General features: G+C 42.8%; 1 protein-coding gene across 1 annotated transcript in view; it reads right to left on the bottom strand.

Moving 5' to 3' along the window:
• SNTB1 (syntrophin beta 1) overlaps positions 1-18,653 on the bottom strand; it is a 239,189-nt gene extending 220,536 nt beyond the window's left edge. Inside the window, exon 1 of the mRNA XM_069465430.1 lies at positions 18,010-18,653. Within this exon, the coding sequence (XP_069321531.1) occupies positions 18,010-18,580 (571 nt within the window). The 5' untranslated portion in view covers positions 18,581-18,653. The remainder of the gene's footprint in view (positions 1-18,009) is intronic.
• Between the last annotated feature and the right edge of the window lie 6,508 nt (positions 18,654-25,161).

Genomic DNA, 25,161 nt, shown 5'->3' with positions numbered 1-25,161 from the left:
AATGTGACTAGCTCACAGTGTCTTTCTCAATGATAAATATATGCTTTAACTTATTTTTAATCTAGGTCGCACGTGATACTTTTTTTTTATGCCGTGGTAGGAAAAAATCTTGCAATTGGTTTAGTTATGACAATAACAAGTGAGATTGGGAAATGAGGCTTTCTTTCTACACGGCTCCCCTCTCCTTCGTGAACAAACTGAAGGGATGAGCAGAGAGGTGGTGAGTTCAGTACAAAGACGGAGACTTCACTACCAGTCAGCAAGAAACTGGAGAGACTTTGAGAAGTGACCACCCAATATCCTGAAGCATGACACGACTCAATAACTTGGAATAGAATACTGAGAAATGTGTTTAAAAGCGTCTTTGCTTCTCTAAACCTCCCCCCCTACCATTCCCAGCTCCCGCCAGCCCAAGTTAATTTATGAGAGCAGAAATTTCTCATACAAAACTCAGAAGCTCCTTCTTTCAAGTGACTAACTAGAGGATCTTCTCTAGTGTCTTAGGTTACTCTTAAAAAGCTATTCATACATTCATTCATTCGACAAGTATTTATTGAGTGTCCACTAAGCTCTGCAGGCATTGGAAATACAGCTGTGAACAGGGGGACACAGACAAGAAACAATAAACAATACATATTATATGCACTATATATATTTATAGAGAGAGAGAGAGAGACTAGAGCTGCGGTCCCCACTCCCCAGGCCGGTTAGGAATCAGGCCACAGCAGCTCCCCATCACTTGCATCACTGCCTGAGCTCTGTCCCCCAACACCTGGTCCAGGGAAAAACTATCTTCTATGAAACTGGTTCCTAGTACCAAAAAGGTTGGGGACTGCTGCCCTAGAACACGTGAAAATATGTACTATGATGTGCTAGAAAGAAAGCAGCAGGGATATAAAGAGGAGGCTGTAATTATTGATAAGCTTTTTAACTTTTTTTTTTTTTTTTTTGTAGAGATACAGTCTTGCTAATATTGCCCAGGCTGGACTTGAACTCTTGGCCTCAAGCAATCCTCCTACCTCAACCTCCCAAAGTGATAGGATTACAAGCGTGAGCCACCGTGCCAAGCCTAATGACAATCCTGTCAATTAATTTTACAGCTACAGCATCAAGATGCCAATTCTTAAATTTTCAGTTGATAAGTACTTCAGGTTACATTGGTAATAGTTTTTATCAGGAATTCAGTCAGTGCTGATTCCAGATTTACTGTCATCTTATTTCTTATGCCATGCCCCTATTTATCAGTTGCTGCTCCAAGCTCTGGTCCCTCTAAAATTGGCGATGGGGAGCCAGGGCTTCAGAGAAGGAACCATGTCCCCCATCTGCTGCTCTTCAGTCTCCTGGGAAGGGCCAAAGCCACATCTCCTGAGCAGCTTCTTGGTTTACCATTATCATTACAAAACCATTTTAAAACCATCCACTCTCTGATTAGTCTATCTCTACTGACTCCTGGTTTGCTGCAAACCAGAGTCTCGACAGGCTGAGAGCCTGCAATTTTGAAAGTCATGTAAATAGGGTTGCCAGATTTAGCAAATAAAAATGCAATTAAATTTGACTTTCAGATAAACAACAAATTTTTTAGCACAAGTATGTCCCATGCAATATTTGGGACACTCTTATACTTAAAATTTTATTTGTACCAAGTAACTCTTATTTTATCCAGCAACCCTACATGTGAAGATCTGTGGAAATCTATTAATGAACTCAATTACACAGATGTCAGGTTTTGACTCATCCAGAAAGTGGAGAAGTTGCTCTCAGGAACAGGACTCATAGCAAGACTGGCACGCAGGAGAGCAAATTTACTGGTGCTGTATGCACCACAACAGAGACCTGGTCCCCACCTATTTCATGAACATAAATTAACGTGAACAGCCTTTGCCACTGCCCAGCTCTTTCTGTCCTGATCACAAAACTAGAGGTGATGAGGAATCTATCTGAACACTTAGTAAAGACAAGTGGTGTCATTAGACATTTGACAAGGAGAAACAATATGCTAGAATTCAATTACTATTCACTCACTCTATAAACTCCTTGTCAACTTCCAATGAAATTTATTCTAAAACTTCCTGCAGTGGATGTATTAGTTTCCTAGGGCTGCTATAAAAAAGAGCCACAAATTGGGTGGCTCAAACAATAGGAATTCATTGTCTCATAGCTCTGGAGGCTAAAAGTCCACGATCAAGGTGCCGGTAGGGTCAGTTCCTTCTGAAGGCTGCAAGGGAAAATCTACCGTATGCCTTTCTTTTAGTTTCTGCTGTTTGCTGGGGATCCTTGGCTTGTACACCTATCACTCTGATCTCTGCCTTCATGTTCACAAGGCCTCCTTCCTGTATGTGTGTCTGTGTCCAAATTTCCCCGTTTTATAAGGACACCAGCCATACTGGATTAAGGATCACCCTACGCCAGGATGACTTCATCTTAGCTAATTACATCTGCAACCACCCCTGTTTCCAAAGAAGGCTAACTTTCTGAAGTACAGGAGGTTAGGACTTCAACCTACGAATTCTGGGGGGACACATTCAACCTACAATAGGGGGTAAAATATGTAAAAGTAGATTGCCTGGTAGGGAGAGCCAAAAATTATTACTCTAAGTCTAGATATAAAAACAGAAAGAAGATGCATGTGAAGTGAGAGATTCCCAGCGCCTGGGACCTGCCCCTGAGAATGTTAGTATTCCAACCAGCGGGAAAGGCCTGGTGAGGAGGCTAACATCAAAGCTGCCTGGCATGGCAAGCGTGCTCTTTTCATGCAGCAGACAAGAATGAATTATTCTGCATGCATTTCAGGCCCTGGCTCTGCAAGAGAGCGCTCCTTCCTGCCTCCAAGTTTTAGGATTCCTTCCTCAGTCTATGTGTGGAGCACTTACTATTTGTAACACTCATTTAGAGAAGCTGTCATACAGTGTTATGTGTCTTTTATATGTATGCTGTGTCCCTGCAACTGTATTAGGGAAACTTTCAACTTTCCCAAAGTATATTTTGTATGCATATTTTATATTATATCCACACAAATATGTAAAGACGTACACATCTAAAGGAATAAAGTAACTGAGGATAGAATTTTACAAACCGTTTTTTGAGATCCCTTCTTTAAAAAGTTTCTTCTTTCAGAGAGTTCTTCGAGGCCTACGGGCATTTTCAAAAGATACACAATTTAATTCAGTGCTTGGAACAAATATGTAAGGTCATGTTCATGTTTTTCCCTGATAAATGCATATTGATAAACACAATATATACAGAACACGGTCTCCTGTCATTTCATAACTGAGGCAAAGACAAATTTGGGGAGAGTACATTTTCTAGCAAAATGAGAAATATTGATTCCGCGACACAAGTTATAATCTAAAATAAAATGTACCCATATAAAAATTTTAAATTGTTTAAAATATTTGAAAACCAGCATATCCATTTCAAAATTCTATTGTTCTAGTTTAGAAGTAAGGATTGGGATAGCACACCCAACTCTGTTAATTTTGGTCCTCTTTCAAAAAAGGTTCTGGCCTGGTGACATTTTTGAGTAGTTGTTGATCCAAAGCCATGTATGTATATTAGTCTACAGTCAGTAAATCTCACTAACCCAAGCCACTTATTTCCTACTTTTGTACGAGGCTAGTAGCTAGTGACCAACACACAATTGCCAATGGATCAATTCTGTTCAGTTTACTGAAGTTTTAAGATGGAGAAGACCTGACCCCTTCTCTTAGGAGCACACATTCAAGTAGAGGAAGACAAATAGATCATAATCATAGCCAACATACTTTGACCTCTACTTGGAAAAACTGTACTAAGTTCTGTATTAACTCTTTTAGTTCTCAGCCTATTAAAAAAAGTACCATTGCTATCCTCCTGCTATCAACAAGAAAACTGAGGCCGAGACAGGTGAGGCCATTTCACAAGGTCACAAAGCTAGTTTGTCCACTTCATTCCACGCCTAGCTTTTGACCGTCACTCTGCAACCCAATAGTTCTCTTGTTGGCACAACGGGAATAGTACCATCCAAAAGAGGTGTGCTGTTAATGTCTTATGTGTGCTCCAAACCACAAATAGAGGAAAATCAATCCACAAGAGCCAGACACCCTAGGAAAAAGAGAAAAGTGATCTCTTCCATATGGCAACAAGCAGCTTAAGTTCATCCTTAGATCAGACCTGATCATTCCAGTTCACCACAGGCCCCACCAGTCCTGACTGTCTTATATTCAGATTTCACTACCTTACGGTTAATGACTGGGTATTTTTGGCCGGTGGTGTTCAGCCCTGATTGTACACTAGAATCACCCGGGGAGTTTTTAAACCTGGTAATTCCCAGAAGGAACCTCAGACTAATTAAAATCGGGATCTGTTAAGAAAGGATCCCATCACGAGGGTTTCTGAAGCTTACCAGGTATGTACAATATGTGGCCAAGTTTGAGAGCCAGTGCTGTAGGCTGCAACCAGTACCACTCAACCAGGGGCTCTTTGGCCCTCCAGGGGACATTTGGCAATGTCTGAAGACATTTTTGTTTATTACAACTAGGGGGAGAGGATGCTACTTGCCTCTAGTGAGAATAGGCCAGGGATGCTGCAAAACATCCTACGATACAAAGGACAGCCCCTTACAACAAAGAATTATCTGGCCCTGAACATCAGTGATGCTGCAGTTGAGAAACTTGATGTACACAATACTTCCTCTCAGTTCAATGAATCTAACTTGTACAGACATGACCTACTCATAGGAACTGTGCAATCAACAATCAGCCAGATCTGACGGACTCTCTGCTAGCCACACATCCCAAGAAATTAAAAATCTGGTGTAGGTGACCCAAAATATAGTCCTGCAAGTCTTCCCAAGGATATGACTTTACCAATCTTGATAATGCCTGAATCAGCTTTTTATAACAGATTTGAAATAAAAAATGTGTCTAGGACTGACTGTGCACAATACACCTTCCACCATGATTTCCTCTGAACACGTTTAGATCACGAAATGTGATTGTGATGAAGACTGAAGATAGGACATTATGTCTCCTGTGCATTCTACTCTACATGCTGAAGGCTGCTTACGGTGAATACCTGCAGTTCTCTGCCTGAGGGCATCTTTCTGTTGGGAGTACGCATGACCCTCACAGAGATGCTGGCCGAAAGCACCACAGTGGTAATGCCCAGAAGCAGCCCTCAACAGAAAGATAGATGGAGAGCTGGTAAGTAAGTTCTACCTGGCTTCCTCCCACCTCACTTGAGACATGCTGAGCTCCAGAGGGACCGAGTGGCTCACAGTGAGGCCTTTATTGCTTCATTCCCTTTATGTCTCATATCCTCACTCTACTGCTAGTGTTTCCTGGGGTTGCATCCCAAAGAAACTTCTTGTATGTAGATCCTCATCTCAGGTTCTGCCTCTTGGGGTACACAAGGACAGAACAAATCTCCAAATAGATGAACTTATCACATATGATTAGCACGCTCAAAAATGAAGTAGGGAGAAAGGAACTTGGAGACACCTGAGTCAATACTGGTGCAAATAAAGAATCTCCAAAAAACTATTATTAACATGCTCTCAGAGACAAGAAAGATAGTGCATCCACACAACACAAAGAGGAAGCTATATATTCTCTGAACAATCAGACAACAAGAAAATAGTTTTGGAACTTATAGATATGACAGATGAAATAAAAAAATCAATATAAGAGCTATAGATAAAAATCTAGTAATTCTCCAGGGAGAAAAAAAAAAAGAACAAAAATAAAAAATGAAAGACAATTGGAGGAAAAAAATAAGACAAAAACAAAAATCAGTTTATTAGTGGGTCAGTACAGAGTGTCCAACATTCAACTAATAGGATTTCCATGGGTAGAGAGAAAAAAAGAATGGAGGAGAGGAATTATCAAAGAAATAATACAGAAAATGTTCCAGAACTGAGGTGTTAGAGTCTTCTGATCAGAGGTCCCAATTTCCAAGTGGTGCCCCAGCATCTTAGTTATTTTTTTTATGACACTCCTGGGTCCAGGGGAAAAAAAAAAAACCTAACAATTCTGTTTATTAAACATTAGGTCCAACACAGTAAGTATTCATGTCCTAAAAACTTAGGACCTATTGGGCACTATACAACTTTTCAAACCTTGAAATTATACTGGATCCTGCCACTCTCATTTCCTATTCCACACTAATTTTCATGTGACTTTTTAAAAAAAAATCATGGCTTCTATAGAAAACCCAGCTTTGCAAAGATACCACATCATTGAAGGAATGTAGCATCTAATGTTGAGATTCAAGTTAGTGGTTTGCCTGGTGTCCAAGAGATGTTAGTACCTTTTCCTTCAAATTTAAAACTATTCCATGGCATCCTTGCAAGTTCACTGGGGCACCCTCCATGTACACTAGGGCCTTGGTCCCTAAACTTACAATTTTTCCACCAACCAGGGGTGCAGGGGCCTGGGGGTGGGCAGTGGCTGGGAGGAGAGGGCAGGGTGGGGGTGGCAGAGCTCTGCTGCCCTGTCCCTAACAGGCCATAGACCAGCCGGGGGTTGGGGACCACAGCTCTAGGGCACCTCCACACACAGAATAAGAATCATGGCTTTAGCCTATTAATGCCCAAAAATTTCTCGGCAAATTGATTTTAAAAAAGCTCTACACCAAAGCAAATCACTATATACAACTTAAAATATCAGTGATAAAAAAAATTATTAAAAGGGAATGAGAATGGCATGAGATTTCTCACCAGCAGCTTGGAAACCACTAAAGGAAAATGACAGCTAATTTAGACTATCAAGCCAGTGAGAGAATAAAGATCTTTGCAGAAATTTACCTCCCAGACATCTTAGGAAGTACTAGAGAATGTGCTCCAACAAAACTAGGGAGTAAACTGAGAATGCAAATGACAGGGGAGCCAGGAAAACAGACACAGGACAGCCCCAGGAGGGTCACCCACCAGGCCAAGATGGGGCCAGTCCAGAGTAGCAAGCCTCCAAGAACAAAAATAAACAGAATGGGTGGAGTATTTGATATGCATGAGCATTTGAAAAGAAATTTACTGCTAGAAATTTGGTAAATCTATTGTTGCATTCAGAAGAAAAAAATGAGATAGGCATAAAAAAATAGGCAAATGGAAGAAAGAGAAATAGTAATTCTAAGAAATCTAATCATAGAATATTGCTTGGCTGAAAAATGGAGCAATATTGGCACGGTCATAATTTTATAAACATAGACTAATTTAGTCAATAATGCTGAAAACTGATATAGAATGAAACAACTGTGTATTACTTAGAATATTAAAATATCTTCTAATATATATTATTATATGTTAAAATATTAGACTATATATTTTAATATTAGAAGATATTTTAATATTCTAAGTTTTATATTCTAGGGAATATATACTCTAATATTCTTGGCAGGAGAGGGTATGGGGAAGGCATGGTATAAGTAAATGTTATTTTAATTTAAAAGAATTCTAAAAATGAAGTAGAGAACAGAAGAAAATATAGAAATATTGCAAGCAAAAAAGAGAAATCATTAACCTTGATTTTCATTTCAGATGAAAGAATGTTTCAGATGAAAGTATTTGAAGTACAAGGCTCCAAATACCCAAATAATTACTTATATTTTACGTTTTACTTTGCTTATGTAACCCTACTCTATAAGCCACCTTTTCTGCGACCATTCCGCTTGACTTTAGATATCCTTAGTACATTCTCTGTTCATTCTGTAAGTTCTGTGACAGCATTTACGTCCTTGTTATTTGTTATTATTTTATAAAATTTATTTGTAATTTATGTGTATGCAATTTATTACTCTCTACCTGTCTTTCCTCTGCACTGTTCCATTTCAGAAGGACAGGAGTTTCACCTCATTCCTGTATCGATTTTTGCTTCACTCTACCAACAATGCCCCACCTCACAAATACTAAAAGAAAGATTCATTATTTTAATAATATTGTATCATTTTATACCATATTTAATCAATTCAAATTGCTCTTTTTTTTTTCATATTTTATCATCTCTAAGTTTGAGGATATGCCTTAAAATTGCTGGCGCCTTAAAATCACTGGACACTCAGATGGAGGCTGAGTTCTTCCAGAGAGTATTTACATTCATTCATCCGAGGTCCTAACCTGAGATCACTTTAAATTAAATTATCTGACTAAGATTTCTTTTTTTTTTTTTTTAGAGACAGCGTCTCACTCTGGTTCGAAGACTGGAGTGCAGTGGTACGGTCAGACCTCACTGCAACCTCAAACTCCTGGGCTCAAACGATTCTCCTGCGTCAGCCTCCTGGGTAGGTAGGACTAAGGTGTGCACCATCATGCCCAGATAATTATTTTTTAAAATATTTTTGTAATGACAGGGTCTCGATATATTGCCTGGGCTGGTCTTGAACTCCTGGCCTCAAGCAATCCTCCTGCCTCAGCCTCCCAAAGTGCTGGGATTGGAGGCATGAGCTACCACACCCGGCCAGCTAAACATTTTTTTAAACTCACAATGATGTCGAAAATTGAGATCTAAATATTTACTAAAACCTATCTGTGATTCAAAATCTCAGGGAAGATAATTGTTTCTTCCTTCTACCAGTACCAAATGTGAGACTTATAATTCCTTTGCTGTCGCTTTCTGTGTGATAGGTTTCTTTTTCATCTTTCCCTGCATTGAAGGGATAACCCTTTGGGGTCCCAACTTTAAACAACCACCTGATTAGATTCCCTATTGTAGATGTTTTTTTCTTTCTGAAAGATATGTAAACAATGATATATCTCCCACTGGATGGCCTCTTGGATTCCATGAAACACAGTGTTAAATAACAGAATAAAATCGTAAAGTATAACACTGGTTTAATAACAGTAATGTAAATACATTTATATAAACTTACATAAAAAAGATTTATAAATTTAGATTTTTAATTAAAAAAACATGTTGGCTTCTTTTGGCCAATAAGAACACCACATTCCTATAATTACTAGAAAAATTTCAAAGAAGTTTGAATTTTGCTGCGTAGGTTAAATCCTTACTTTTTGGCTTTCCCTTTACAAAACACATTTTCACATGTTCCTGCATAATCAGCATTTTAATACAGATTTCACATTTGCCCACCAAAATCTACAGCAGCCTACACTGTGGTCTGGTTGATAGAAAACATCTGATGCTATAAAAAATCACCAACGAAATACATCCACATAGAATCATCACTGCCACCCTTACGAAGAGATGAACTCTCCTTGGTCATCTCTTACACATTGAGTTCCCTAACATGACAAATCCCAAATTGTTCTGTGTGCTGCCAAAAGACTTTATACATCATATGATTAAACCCTTTAACTTACATGATTGAACTTTATTTGAAAATGATACTTAGCTAAGCATGAGATGTGACATATTATACAGTTAGTAATTATTTAGTGCTTACTGTATCCCAGGCAATGAACTAACTGCTATACATGCATAATCACTTTACTCATCTGAACAAACCTATGAAGAGGAAACTTACTTTACTGATTAAGAAACTGAGACTTGTAGTTAAGTAATTTGCACAAGATCTCACAGCTAGAAAGAGATGGAATAGGAATTTAAGCCCAGACAGAGTAAATCTAAGGCCCACCCTCTAAACCACTGCACTAAACTGCTTTGGGGGGAAAAAAAAAAAAACTGTGACAGAAAGAAACAGTGGCAGGTTGAACAGCAATGCAAATAAACAGGATATGTCAAATGCAGTAATTCTCAGCAACCAAAGTTAAGACAGATCTTCCCACACTTATCAACATGCTAAAAACGTTGCTTCAAACCACAGGAAGGAGTAGCAGTTTTTTAAAAGTACTGAGCTAAAGTATGGGTCTGCATTTTAATTTCCATTATAATCACTGGTAATCATGAACTTTTCCATCTTGTCTATCCGTCTTTGAGAGTGGGGCTCGTTTGCACGGGTCTGTTAGGACACTGCTTTTGTGGTGGGTATTATACATTTTGTCTTGAGTCTCACACTGCAGGTCAGCGCTAAAGGCAAGCATTATTACAGATCAAGGCCAGCGAAGTGGGTAATGAAGTTTGGTACATAAAACTCTTGGTATAAATGCAGGGGGACTTCGGGCTTTTTGAAAACATGAATAGCTTTGAAGTGCACCATTTGAAATAGAATGCTTAGTAGGCCAGTAGCTGCTGGAGAATCATTTCCTGTCACCAAACAGACCACAGGTAGCTTTGGCTAGATGCCTTTCACAAATAGGGAGCCATGTGCAGTGAGTTATTTTTAATACATACTCCATGGGGTGATTGATCAAATGCACTGCTGAACATGAAGAACCCTGCCCACCACAGCAGAATTAAAGAATGGAAGGGCTGTTCCAATCAGCTTCGCTGAAGGAAAACGGTCTGAATTCTCACACGGATACGTAAGCTGAAAAAAGAAGCAATTAAAATATCTAAGCAGACAGTTTTCATCTCCTCAGGTAGAAAGTGTTCTTACGGATTCAGACTTGTAGGTCCCTGAGCCACAGGAGGGCAAAAGAAAGGTGGTTATAAATACTTGTGTAACATTAAAAGGATAATTACATTTTCCTATACCTTTTAAAATCATGTCTGGCTCCTCTTTCATCAAATGTCTTTCAAGATTGGTTTACGTTAAATGCTTCCTGGGTCTATAAAGTCACTTCTTTATTCCTCTTCTCTACAGAGCAAGGCATAGGTTTCATTATCCGATGCCTAATGTTTATCGCCACGATACAGTGGCATAAGTGGAGATAATGAGAGTCATAAAAAAGGGTAATTAACCTTCGGATTCTTTCTCTCCATTCCTTCATTCCTCCCTCCCTCCCTTTGATCATCCTTTTCTTCCCTTCCCTCTCTCCTTTCCTTCCTTCCCTCCTTTCCTTTCTTCCTCCTTTTGTTCCTTCCTCTTTCCTTTTGTCCATCTATCCCTTCCTTTTTTCCATTTCTAACATACTTTTTTTTTTTTTGAGACAGAGTCTCACTCTGTTGCCTGGACTAGAGTGCTGTGGCATCAGCCTAGCTCACAGCAGCCTCAAAATCCCGGGCTCAAGCAATCCTCCTGCCTCAGCCTCCTGAATAGCTGGGACTACAAGCATGTGCCACCATGCCCGGCTAATTTTTTCTATATGTATTTTTAGCTGTCCATATAATTTCTTTCTATTTTTAGTAGAGACGGGGTCTCGCTCTTGCTCAGGCTGGTCTCGAACCCCTGAGCTCAAACAATCCTCCCGCCTCGGCCTCCCAGAGTGCCTAGGATTACAGGCATGAGCCACCGCGCCAGGCCCCCTTTAACAGCCTAATATGTACCAGGTAATATGCTGTATGCTGAGGTCACATGAATTCATATCACTGATCACAATCTCAAGTATTTCACAATCAGCCTCAAACGCCTGACCGCCTCGGTGACTTTAAGCTCCCTGAAACCAGAGGCCACGCCTTAGGCCTCTTCTTTGACTTCCTTTCGTCCACTGTACAACATCCTGAGTTTGTGTAGTTACACAGCAGGATGAACTTGCTGAGGTGTTAGATGATCTGATTTCCAGTTCCATCGTTCACACAGTAACCTCAGACAAATCACCTACTCTCTGGCCCTTCCATTTCCTCCTGAGTACAAAAGGAGGATCATGACGCTGGACCAACCATCCACAGAGGGCTGACCTGATGATAAAACCTGAATTTGAGCGAAGCCACTTTACAAACCTAAGCCTTGCTTAGGAAGGTGCTCCTAAGTTCAGGGTCACTGGCTGAATTCCAGGGCCTCTGGGTGGACCCAGGAAGCCACGTCATTTCACTAGAATCTTATCAACCTCATGTTAGAAGCATGGCTCTAGAGAGTTATCGTCTTGAAATGCAAAACTGAGCATGACATTTCCTGATTAAAACACTTCACCCTCAGTATAAAATCCAATTCTGTGAGAAGCCCCAAAAGGCGTGGTTCCTGTTCAATGTTCTACATTTTTTTTTTAAACTCCTCAGCAAGGTCTGAAGGTCACATTCTGCCCTCTTAGCCACACTAAGCTGCAGCTGAGGTTCTTTTTTGGGCTGTCTTGAGGCATATGCCTTCCATAGCCTTGTCCCAGAATAGCCCAAATGCCCTGCAAGTGGGCCAGCACAGCATCTCGTAATGCCCGTGCGGTAGCCCTTCTTCCTCCATCCTGTAGGTATCTGCACAGCACTTATCTTTATCTGTCTCTAGAATGTTGCTTCTTGAGGGTGATTTCTTAGTAGTGTGTGGCACATGGAAGACACTCAGTAAATTACTGGATATATAAATCAATGAATAAACTCTTTTGCAGTGAGAAAGGAAGAGAGGTGTGGTATATTCTCCAAGGACTACAACTTCAGCACACCAGATTTGGTAGGCAGAACAATGACCATCTCCATCCCCAAAGATGCCCACATCCTCATCTGCGGATCCTGTGAATATGTGACTTCACATGGCAATGGCGAATTAAGGTTGAAGATGGAATTAAGGTTGCTAATCAGCTGCCATTAAGATAGGGAAGTATCCTGGATTATCTGGGTGTGGCCAATGTAGTTCCAATGGTCCTTAAAAATGGAAGGCGGAGGCAGAAGAGAGGTTAGCAGGATTTGATGTGAGAAGGATTCAAGACAGGCTTTAGAAATGGAATGGGACCACAAGCTGAGGAATGTGGGCAGTCTCTAGAAGCTTCTGGAAAAGACAAAAAATAAAAAAGCAGGTTCTCCCTCAGGACCTCCAGAAAGGAATAAAGGCCTACTGACTGGATGCTAGCTCAGTGAGACCTGTGTCAGACTTCTGACGTAAAGAAACTATAAGATAATAAATTTGTGTTGTTTTAATTTACTAGGGTTTCTAGTAATTTGTTAAATCAGCAACAGAAAGTTAATACACGAGATAGGAAAAAGGAACACCTAATGAGGACAAATAATTTCAACTTTTGAAGCTTCACTTTCCTAATCTGCAAATTGGGGAAAAGTATTTCTAATTTATTTATCTCTTTGTTGTGAAGATCAAAAGCAATACGGCCCACCGTACTTGAATCTAAGGCACAGCACTTATTCACTGTGTGTCTTTGGCAAGTGACTCAAACACTCTGCCTTAATTTTCTTATCTGTAAAAAAGGGATGCTAATAGTATTGGGTTATCATGAGGATCCAATAAGTTAATTCTTGTAAAATGCTTAGAACAACATGTGGCATAATGTATTACATAAGTGTTAGCTACTATTATATATGAAAAAGAGTTTGCAAAAACATTAGGCACTCTAAAGTGGTGAGGTGGGAATAGCATTCTCACAGAACACTGGTTCTCGAGACGGTCGAGGATCAACAGCCCCCTTCCCAAGGGCAGTTCAGAAATTTTTGGAGGCATTTTAGGGATCAAGTCAGGGAGGTGTGTCACACTATTGGCATTTAGTGAAGGAAGTCAGGGACATCCTGCAACACCCAGGGCAGTCCTTCACAGTGACCTAGGGCAATCCTTCACAGTGAAAGGCTTTTCTAGATCCTAAATGATACCACACATCCCTACCCATCTTCATTTGCAGCTGTGCATTGACAGTGATTTAACACAGAGGTGCTGGCATCTGACTACTTCATGACGAACCCTGGTGCAGCTGTGCCCGTGCATTTATCTATTGAAACACATTTTTGGTTTTTTGCTTTGTTTTGTTTTAACATGTTATTAATACTTCATTTCTCCTTTGTATCACTGACATTTTTAAATCTAACTTAGAGTTGGGCTATATTATTTATGAAATCCATTTCATAATAATAAAAGGGGTATTAAGATATTTGTTAGAAATACTGTGCACTGGGTCTGAGTTTATAGGATTTAAGATAGAATGAGGTTTAGAGATGGCTTAACCCAGCTCACTAGCCTTCCAGTGAAGAAAACCAAGGCCCAAAGAGATGAAGTATCTTGTAAAAGTGAAACAAGTAGAAGATAAGAACGGTGGTTTCAAGACTCTAATTCAAGAGTATTGCGTATTCTTTAAGAATCTGTACATCCTAAATAAAATAAGATTTCTTGAAATTTAAATTCTCTTCCAATCCTGAGATTTTGTGCCAGAAAACCACTACCCCTCCCTTGCCACCATCCTCCTCCTTCTCCATCCCCATGTCATCACCAGAGAAAGTGACTGTGAAAGTGACGTTGTGGTGACCTCAGCAGGCAAGCATTCCCGGGGAGCAGTGTGGGGGAGAAGCTCTGATGGTCAGGAAGAATGTCAGCAACTGTCCTTGAGTTTCCACTTTTTTCAGCCCAGTTCCATAGGAGGCCTTTTGAACCCAGGGATTGTTCTGTCCACCCCCTACCTCCACACTCCAACATGAGTCTTCCAAAATAGTCTGAACTCCTCAATCTCACCAAAGTGATGGAAAAATTAATTTTCTTGTAGCTTCAGTTACAAAAAGGTTGACATATTTTAAATTACTATTTTACTATTAATCTAAGAGCAAAAATTTCCTCCTTCCCCTGACCCAGAGTTGCCACGCATGTTTGTGCTGGTGTGCCCTGCCCAACTCCAGAGGGTACCATTCACCCCACAATCCATGTGAATGGTGACCCCTGGAATTATGGAGTCCGATACCTCCATGGCTGCATGCAGAGTCCCTCTCCCACTTCCTAAAATGAGAAATGAGTTCATAGTATGAAAATTTCTGATCTTAGTCAATATTGCTTAAACACCGGCTTAACTGGCACCATTTACTCACTATTTAAGTTTCAATTACACTTTAGTCTCCTTGCTGGCCACGTGTTTAACCATGAGGGAACTGAGCCATATCTTAGCAGCTTCCTTTTGATAGCCAGGCACTGGGTGTACTAGGTGTTTAAGACTCACTCCTCCTTCCTGTTCCTCCCTTTTGAGTAGCCCACATAATTGCTATTTCCTGCTCACAGTTGTCCCAATCACTTCAGCATATTTGAGAGGTGGGGAAGAACCCCTTGGGCCCAATAACTTCAACTGGCTCAAGTACAGTCCCACATGAAAGCTCAGAGCATCAGTATTGCCTGGAGGTTGAAAGTAGGAGCTTTTAAGTCAGTTAGATCTGGAAGCCTTCTAGCTATGCGACTTTAAGCATAAAACCTAATGTTTGTAACTCTTAATTTTCTCATCAGTAAAATCAACAACAACAACAGTACTGGCCTCATGGAGTTACTATAAGTGTAACATGAACAAATGCATGTAAAGTGTGGCACATGTTAAGTGCTCAAGCAATGTTAGCTACTGTTACAATTCTCTTTCCCCGGATTCCATTGAACTCCTGTGGCCTCCAGTATTACAGTTTTATAACACTCACAAAAAATAGAGTAAAATAAGAAATACAAACTCTAATAAAGGAAGAGGAAAGGACTGCCCCTTAGAAGGGGCAATTTCATCTTCATTTCATTTGAATTGTAAAAATCACTACTAGCAACAGGCATTTGATATGTGCCTTTTATTCTCAGAGTGTTCTTCCATACGGCAGCCTTGTAAAGTAAGCAGGTGCCCTTATTCCTGTTTTGCAGGTGAAGACATTGAGGCTCAGAGAAGTTATGATAACTCTGTGGCTGAAATCTATGACAAGAACATAGGCAGTGAAACTTGCTGTGTAGGGTTTCACTTTACAGGGTTTTTCACTAGTAGACGTAGTAGCTCTCCACTAGGGGGCGCTTATCATGCAATGGGTGCCTATGGGTAGGGGCTAGTGTACTAATCTCCACAGACTCCCTCAAAAAACAAATAAAAAAGCAAAGTAAAAACTGTGTATTTGTTATGTAAATATATTGTTAAAACATCTCCCTTACCCCTCTCATCCAACCGGATTACTTTCCCAAAGCCCCTCCTATGTAGAAATTCTGGACACTGCATTTCAGAATATGAGGAAGTTAAGTATGCTGTTCTATAAAACCCTTGAGGTGGTCCTAACAAGCCTCTCCACCTAGGACTCCCTGCATTAGGCTAAGCTACAAAAGAGAGGATTGTGATATCTGACTTGATGGTGTATGATCCCTCCCATTGCACTGAGAAACAACACTTTGGCTCAGAATAAGAGACACTGTTTTGAGCTGGGCCTCGGCTTGCTTCTCTTGTTAGCAGTCGATTTCTGAAAACTTGTGCTGGGGACAAGACTGCAGCACTGAGCTGGGGTGGTCCATTCCTAGGAGGCCCACGGGTTTCCCCAGAGGTCCTGCCTGTGACACATGACAGAGTGTTCTAAGAATGTCATGTTACAGGTTTTTACGACACTCACTTTTCAGTTGCTGCCTCAAGCAAGTCACATAACTGCTTGAGTTTTTCTAAGTTTTATTTTCAACTGCAGGGAGTCACCTTTTCTTCCTCTTTTTGGGGTGAGAGTTTTTCACTCCCCTTTGCCGAGTCATTATTCATTAAACTGAAACCAAGGAGAGGAAGAAAAGAAGGGACATAATAAAGGACGGTGCCTAAAATAAAATGACCTGCCTTTTGTCACTCTCTACCCCACCCCCAATATTTACAATAAGTATTGCACACCGAGCAGGTGCCCAACAGTTTATAGTCCAAACTACACTTGCTCCAGATCCCACCTGCCTCTTGTCACACGAACCAACACACACTTGAGTCAAGAAAACTTTTTTTCTGTTATGTTAATCATCAAGCCAAAGCAAATAGCCTTCCACTTTCTGGATCTAGGGTGGCAATTAAACATGAAGACATCACAAATCCTCTACACAAATAAGGGAGAAAAAACCCTCTGTACACTAGGCCAGGAGGTGAGCCTTCACCCACCAGGGAGTTGCATCAGCTGTCACACACATAGTAAAGTTGGTTCTCTAACTTTGAACTTTCTCAGTTTCATACGCCAGCACCACAGACTAGGCAAGCAGGGAATTGACTTAAGTCCTTAGCGTAGGGCTTAAATCAATCACCATATTACGAGGTCTCAGTTGAAATATTCTGTCTCAATAGCTGTGGGTTTATTTATTTATTCATTCAGTATGCATGTCATTGACCACCTAAGTTCAAGGGAGACCCACCACTAAATAAAAGACCCCGGACACTTCAATCTATAATTAGAGTAAACTGAGTAAATAGATAAAATAATTACATGATATTAGTGCTGACAGGCGTGTACAAAGCGGTAAGGCCAATAGAAGAAGGTAACAAGCGGGAGACGCAGCTGTAGCGGGAAAGGAGGATGCATTATCAGTTCACTGCCATACTGCCCGTCTACTTCCATATCCAGGAAAAGTGCAAAACAGTGTTTCCTAGTCTATTCACATTCAATAATTAGGGGATTGGAGACATCAGATCTCAATAAAGTAGTTTCTAAGGCTCTTCACACACAGGAGAAACTGTTTACAAATGCAAAGTTGCTTCCACACACCACTCTGGAAAACAGCTCTGGAAAATGCAGGCAGAAAAACCACTTCACCAGCTCGCCACCCAGAGGAATCCAGACTGACTGGACAAACACCCAGCCGGGGAAGTGAACTTTCGCTGCATCATATTTCCTAGTCCTTGGCACAACTCCCCAGGCATAACCCCTGTCTCCCATTTGCAGGAGGAAGTCCACAAGGGTGGTCGGAGTTTCAGCATTCAAGCATCGACACTTCCCTCTGGTCCCTTTATGATTCAGCCTTTTTCGACTGGGTTGCCCAGGCTTTTGAGTGGGAAATTTCACCAAAGCAGAAAACTGAGTTGCACTCAGTGGCCCCGCTTCGCAACGTGGATGGGTGAATATCCTAAGTCTACCCTTCATTTCCCGTTCCACTCACTTCCCAGCTCCTACACTGCACTTGGAATACCCGCAGATAAAAACGAAACAAAGTGCATTAAGCACCCCATCCGGTGTAGAAACCCTGCTCGCCTCGCTTTTTCGTCCACTCCCTCCTAGGTTAAAGCCTGTAACGCCTCGGGGTGGGGACAGTTGCCCCCAAATGGGTAAAAGTTGTCAAAACTCATTGCTGCCGCCACTCCCCTTCCTCCCCCCCCACCCCCCCCAGACCCCAAGGTGTGACGGCACGTGGCTGAGTGTGAGTGTGCGTGTGCGAGTGCGGTGGGAAGCCCAGAAGGTGTGTGCGCCTGGCACGGCCCGCGCCGGGTTAACCCCTTACCTTCCAGCAGCACTTCCTTGCCAGCGCGCTTCAGCGCCTGCACCGCCTCGTCGTGGGTGGCGTCCCGCAGGTCGGCTCCGTTCACGGACAGGATGGCGTCGCCCACGTACAGGGCCTGGGTCTGGTCCGCCGCCAGCCCCTTGAAGATCTTGCTGATGAGGATGGGCATCTTGTTCTCCTTGCCCCCCTTGATGCTGATGCCCAGCCCGCCCAGCTCCTGCTTCAGCACCTTCACGCCGCGCTTCTGGTTCGAGATGGACTCGGGCACCTGCTCGGGCAGGTCGGTGAAGGCGGTGCGGACCCCGGCTGGCGAGTCCGGGGGCTGCGCTCCGCCCGCGCCCGGGTGCCCGGCCCCGGAGCCCCTGCAGAATGAGCCATTGGTGGCGGTCCCGATGCCGTTGTACGCCGCAGCGCCCTCCTCGCAGCTCAGAACCAGGGCGTCCTCGCTCAAGTTCACCAGAACTTTGTGCCAGCGATCCCGCACCAAAACTTCCAGCAGCCCGCTCCGCTGCGCCCGGCCGCCTCCCCCGCCAGCCGGCCCAGCCGCCGCCGCCGCCGCCGCTACCGCCATCTTTCCGGCATTCTTAAAATGCCATGTGATTGCAAAAGGGGGGAAAAGTGGGGAAGGGTTGCGGGGGGAAGGACGCGGGGCCCGGGGGAGCGAGGACTGCGCGCCCTGCAGGGAGGAGGCGGGACGCGGGACTCCACTCCGGGAGTTCAGCGCTCGGCGCGAGTTGGCAGCCGCGGCCAAGCTGGTTCCCCTCGCCTGATCCTCGGCGGGGTGGAGCAACCTAAAAGAAGGAGAGAGCGAACAGGGGAGGGGAAAAAAAGCCAGCTGCCAGTTGCAAAACCCCAAGCCGAGGGGAGCCGCGGAACAGCTAAGCGTCCGTAGGAGGAGGCACGCTGGCGGGGAAGGGCGGGGACCGACCGCCCAGTGGCCGCTCACCTGTTCCAGCCGCCGCAGCCTCCGCGGTCACACGCTGCCCGCTGGCCCAGACCCTCCCCTCCTCCGTCCTCCGAGCGCACGTCGCCACAGGGACAGCTTCCCTAGCGCCTTCCCCGTCCCGCTTCTATCTCATCGCAGCCCCCCTTCTTCTCTGCTCTCCCTTCTCCGTGGGCGCCCTCCGCTGCACCTTTGCCCGGTGTGTGCGACCTGCCTCGGTGCCTTCACCTGGTCCTCCTGAGCCCCCTTCCCTTTCACACCCCGCCGGTAGAATTGCCCCTGGGTCTTAACCTACTCAGATCCAGGTCTCCTCACACTAGCTTCCTCAAACCGTGGCTTCGCTGCCTTTGCCGAGTTCCTACCTGTCTCACCTTTCTGCGAGGACTCTCAGGAGGAACGTAGACTCAGACCAAGGCCTTTGGCTTTCTGCCAGTCAACAGGCAAAGCTGTCCCAAGAATGCAGAATGAAGCATCAGCGTAACCCAAATGTCCTAAACCTCCCCTTTCAATGCAGGTCATCTTTTCCACCCGGCTCTGGAGAGGTGTCTCTGCTAGCCCAGGGTTCCAACAGGTCACTGCCTGCCTCAGACCCCAGGGACAAATGTTCTTCCAGCTCTAACTCATTATATAAGCTCTATGTTTCTGACCTTTGTTTTCCCTGTGCCACACCAAATGCTGCCTGGGGCTTTCCCTTCTCAAGATCTCATAGGCGAGAAGTCCCCCAGTTAAGAACTCAGGTGGAATGGGTTGTATCTCAAAAGTTCCTTTACAAGTTATTTATTTGGAGCTCAAATTACATTTTTCCAGGGTAACCATATAATCGTTGGTTACCTTCCCAGGCCAATCCAGAAATACCACATAACCCACGACATAGCTGAAGGTCCCTAAGTTCTGTCCTTCAAAGTCTCCCTGAACCCTAAGCAGGTCTTATGGTCCATTCAAGGTGTTTCATACTTCTCATTTATGTACGCTTTCCACTGCTCTCTACTCTCTCTCCCAAAACAAAACAGAATTCACAAATCTGCTAATTCCCAGACACAACCATCCAGGCCACAGGAGGAAAGAAATCTTACTGAACTCGTTCCCACTGGTGTGTATCATCGTTGAAAGTTCTCTAACTCTTCCAGCATGACTCACACTTTTAATCAAGGATGCTGAAAAACTCTGATGAATTCCTAAAGAGTGGAGTCCCAGCCAGGGCCACAGAATGAAATGAAACATTGGACATTTTCTTGAGAAGGAGGAGTCATTGCAGGTCAGAGGGAGCCCTTGAATTCATGATTCTGCTTGTAGCTCCCCACCTCTCCTATATTTTTTAACCCAGTAGTTTTCCAAAAGATTTTTATCCTTTCTTGCAAAGGTACTCACAAGCAGGGACAGCAGCCTCAGGGGCTCTTCAGGCGTTTGTAATGTGCAGGATCAGACAGGGAGCTGATACAGGTGGAACCACCAATGGGGGGAAAAAACCCAGCTGGGCCTGGCCCTCTGCTTTAGAGTCTGAGGACTCACGCACATCACTCTTCAGTGAAATCAGAGCCTGAGTGTCTGTATTCTACCCCAAACACACTAAGGCTGTGATAGGTACCAGTATGCCAGTGTGAAGATTTAGAAATCAAAACAGACCTGCTCCTGGACCAGAAATCCTCCATCAGCATCATGCCTGCATCTTGCCTCTGTGGCCAAGCAGTGTTTGAGGCCCAGACACAACCACAGGTAATTTATCAATTTGCCATAAGAAATTGCAGGCTGGCCGGGCGCGGTGGCTCACGCCTGTAATCCTAGCACTCTGGGAGGCCGAGGCGGGTGGATCGCTCGAGGTCAGGAGTTCGAGACCAGCCTGAGCAATGAGCGAGACCTCGTCTCTACTAAAAATAGAAAGAAATTATCTGGCTAACTAAAATATATATAGAAAAAAAAAAATTAGCCGGGCATGGTGGTGCATGCCTGTAGTCCCAGCTACTCGGGAGGCTGAGGCAGTAGGATTGCTTAAGCCCAGGCGTTTGAGGTTGCTGTGAGCTAGGCTGATGCCACGGCACTCACTCTAGCCTGGGCAACAAAGCGACACTCTGTCTCAAAAAAAAAAAAAAAGAAAAGAAATTGCAGGCTATGGGATGGGAATTTCTCAAAACCTCTGTGATAAGCACATTTTTTCTGTATAAGCAAACCTACTTGGGAAGGAGTATGTTGCTTATTGAAAGTTGCATCAGAATGAGGGAGACAATTATTTAGTATCATTAGGCCTAAGGCATGCATGTTAGCCAGAGATGGCTTTGCCAATGGAATTATAATTACAGCCCTATTCTAAGTGCTTTACACATATTAACTTAATCTTCTCAGTGATTCTTGGGACTTACTATTATTATCACTCCCATTTCACAGGTGAAGAAGTGGAGGTACAGGTTTAATAACTTGCCCTGGTCATGTAATTAGTAAATGGCAGAGTCAGGATTGGAAGCCAGCTATGAAGAGTCTGGGCTCCTAACCATCATCTTACACTCTTGAAAATCCTCAAGGCCTGTTAGATACAGCCCCTGTGCTCATCTGTCCACTGAGGCCAGCCTTCTCACTGGAAAGGAAACACTGAGGATGAAGGCCCTTCCCCTAGACCGTATGTGGAAGGGTAGAAGCAGCCATGGCCTCTGGCCTTTCCTTCTGTCCAAGGTTTGAGGACATACTGCCCTCTCCTAATTGATGCATTTTATTTCTTATTTTCATTAATAAGTTGAAATTGGTGAAAATTGTGATCATGCTAGCCTAGAAGCCTTGTCATATCCTTCAGACAACTGTGCATATCTGGCCTCTGATTATTAACATTCAAAGGTCAACCTTATTGGTCTCATTTCTTAGTTCTTGATGGGACTACTGCACTGCAGTCCCATAACCCTTACCATTAAGATAGACCATACTCTCTTAGATCTCCCCTTTTAAAGAGTGACCACTGGAAAGGACAGAAGAGACTTCCAGCTTCCTTATCTACAGGTGTGGAATTTGAAGCTCAGAGCAGAGTAACAGGGGACCCAAGGCCACACAGGGAGTTTGTGGCAAAGCCGAGTTTGGGTTATCCTGACTACCAGTCCAACTTCAGTATTCCAGAAATTACACCCGAAGTCCACTTTTTATCAGATTTCTTTACCTTAGCTCTTGTCCCCTGGTCTGTTTTCTCTTTCTGACCTAAATGTTGACTTCCATTTCCCACTAAGTCAAAACCAGGATTCTTTTTTTCCTCTTCCATGGAATGTGTATTTTCCTACAGGACATAGATTTGCAAGAGCAGATCGCACAACTTTTAGCTCCATAGGAGGTAAAGATGCAGGACAGAGCAGCATATTGTGGTGGTAGGAACAATATTTATCTGTTTATTCCACAAAGTTGTTTTGTGCACCTGTCATGTCTGATGCACTGTTCTAGGTGCTGGGATGTGGGAGCAAAGTGGCAAAGACCCGCCCTGTGAAGCTTGCACTGTCGTGGGTGGTAGGAGGGTGGAGGTGGAGACAGACTATAAACACATGAGATACTTTCATGTAGACGTAAATGCTAGGAAGAAAATAAAACAGAATAATAGAATCAAGAGTGACTAGGAGTGAAGGACTACTGGTGGTGGCTATCAAGGAAAGTCTTTGTGAGAAGGTGACATTTGATTTAGGCTGAGACATGAATGATAAGAAGAGACGAGCTTTGCAAAGATCTAGAGAAGAGGTTCCCCAGGAGAAGGAAGAGCCAGTGCAAAGCACTTGAGAGAGAACCAAGCTTGTTTGGTTCAAAGGACCAAATGGAGGTCAGTGTGGCTGGGGCAGCTTATGGGAAGAAGAGAGAGGAAGGAGAGGAGATCAAAGAGAGGCTGGACCAGATCAAAGGGCGGGACCTTGGGGAATTACACCACAGATCATCCTCCTTGTTCTCTTTGAGTTTCAACAACTGTGCGTTTTTGATTTTGAGGAACAGTCTCTTTTCAAATATTACTTCCTATTACCTACTACGTACATTTCTTCTGTTGAGAACATATGCTCCAGTAGTTCAGTTTGGAAAATCTGATCACTGTGCTTTTGAGACTGTTTCCTAAAGAATAAATTGGGCATCTTTAGGGTGATTTTTCCAACATACAGAATGGAGAGTGGATACAAAGTGAATAATGGAGAGGAGGAAGTGGAGAACTCTTTGATATCTGGAGGTGTATTAAAGAACAAAGTGAAAGAGCAGTAGAAGGGGTCTTTAATATAGAAACCTCCTAAGGTGAGGCCTGGCTATGTAAATACACATGGACTAAACACTTCCCGAGTACCTACTCTTGTAAAGAACTAAGGTAGGTGCTGCAGGCACGCCCAGGGATGCACAGATGATTAAGACAGGAAGACAAACTTGTGCACAAAGAGTCTGCTGAGAGAATGAGGTGGCTGTGGTACTGAGGGTGAAATGCACTTGGAAGCACCCAGCCTCCAGATTCCAAATCATAATTCTGGGTTAGTGACTCTGATTTTAAGGAAATACCACGAAGACTGGGGGATAGGATAGCACATGGCCAGAAGGCTAAGCAGTTTCCTCCTTCTCTGGTGTGCCCCAGTTGGCTAGCAGGTGCATCATCGTTTTGAAAGGGCTGGGAAACACCCTCTATTGCATATACCTGGTGTATACCTGCATAGACCTGGGCAGGTCCTTGGTAAACTAGATAGAACATCACCCAGACACTCAGCCAACCAGTCAGTCGGGTGAGAGTTATTTATGATTGCTCACTGTGTTCAGAATTTTGTAGTGGGGACTTTTCTTAGGCTAATCCAAGGCAGAATTGTAAAGTAATTAGTTGTTTATCCTTCCTCTTCTCTTACTGATTTCTACTTCCTTTTCTTCCCTTCCTTAATAACCTATTGTTGAAACAAATCTTATACCGGTGTTTTAATAGCTAGGATATAAATTTAAGTCCCTTTTCCTAAGGGGTTATACATTTGAAACTGTGGCACAATAGGTTAGATCCCATTGTAAAGAGGTGACAAACATAACGGATCTATGACATCCAAGAGGCAAGCCATCCCACCGTATACTAGAAACTTCAGCAAGTGGGCCCAAGTAGGCATAGCAGATATGGGGAGGTACAGGAGAATAAGGAATCAAAGTTTCATCCATATGCATTGTTAAAATAATATGAAAGGAACATAGATTCGTATTTAATGTTCTATAACCCATTACTATCATTATTCTGTTTGCTGCTTAAATATTCCAGATTTGGCCAGTATGAGCTTCAAGCTGACTCCTGTGTTCTTTTGACAGGTCCCCTTTGTCTTTAAGTACTTTTTTCTTTTCTTCTTCTTCTTCTCCTTCTCCCTCTCCTTCTTTCTCCTCCTTCTCCTTTTTCTTCTTCTTATTCTTCCTCCTCCTCCTCCTCCCCCTCCCCCTTGCCCTCCTTCTCTTTCTCCTTTCCCTTCTCCTTCTCTTTCGTCTTCGTCTTCATTGTCTTCTTTTCTGCTTTTCAGTTTAACAAACTATTCCAGGATCAAGTTGTACTTTATCTGCCTAGCCCTGGGGTCAGCCATATCTTTATGGATCCCAGGTTCCTTTTGGTGGGAGTGTCATTTAAGAACCAAGATCTGGAGACTAGGTATCCTTATTGCTACTAGGTATCCTTATTGCTACTAAAGAAGAGAGATAGAGTTCATACTGCTATCTCCAATTCATATCTAACGCCATAAGGTACTTCATTACCTTTCCTTTTTCATATTTGTACCTCCCAATATATGAGAAATTTGGTTTTCAAAAATGTCAACATATTTATTCATTTTGCAGTGTTCTACGATACAAAAAGAAATTGTTTTTAGAATTATTTTTCCAATAGTGATAACAACAATAACCTACTAAGCAAGTTCAAAATTTCTTTGGAGTTTGTTTTGTTCTTAAACTATTATATATTCCAATAAAAGTGCACAAAGTATGATATAGATCCTTAATCTAATTTACCATCTAAATATGGCCAAACAGGCAGATCCAGATTGTGGTACATTCTACCAAGCAAGTTGCTGGGGTCTTCAACAATTTCAAGTTATAGAAGATGAGAAACAGAGTGGAATTACTCTAAATGAAAAAAATCTAAACAGACATGAAAACCAAATAAGAGGCAAAATCTTGGATTAGATTATCAAAAAGAAACTACAAGAACTATATGTGTGTGACAATTGAAAAAATTTAAATATGTACTGTATTTGATAATACAATTGCATCAATGT

This window comes from Eulemur rufifrons, chromosome 3, assembly GCF_041146395.1.
Source record: "Eulemur rufifrons isolate Redbay chromosome 3, OSU_ERuf_1, whole genome shotgun sequence".
Lineage (NCBI taxonomy): Eukaryota > Metazoa > Chordata > Mammalia > Primates > Lemuridae > Eulemur > Eulemur rufifrons.
The sequence above is the reverse complement of the archived record's forward strand: the minus strand, read 5'-3'. Positions and strand labels throughout refer to the sequence as shown.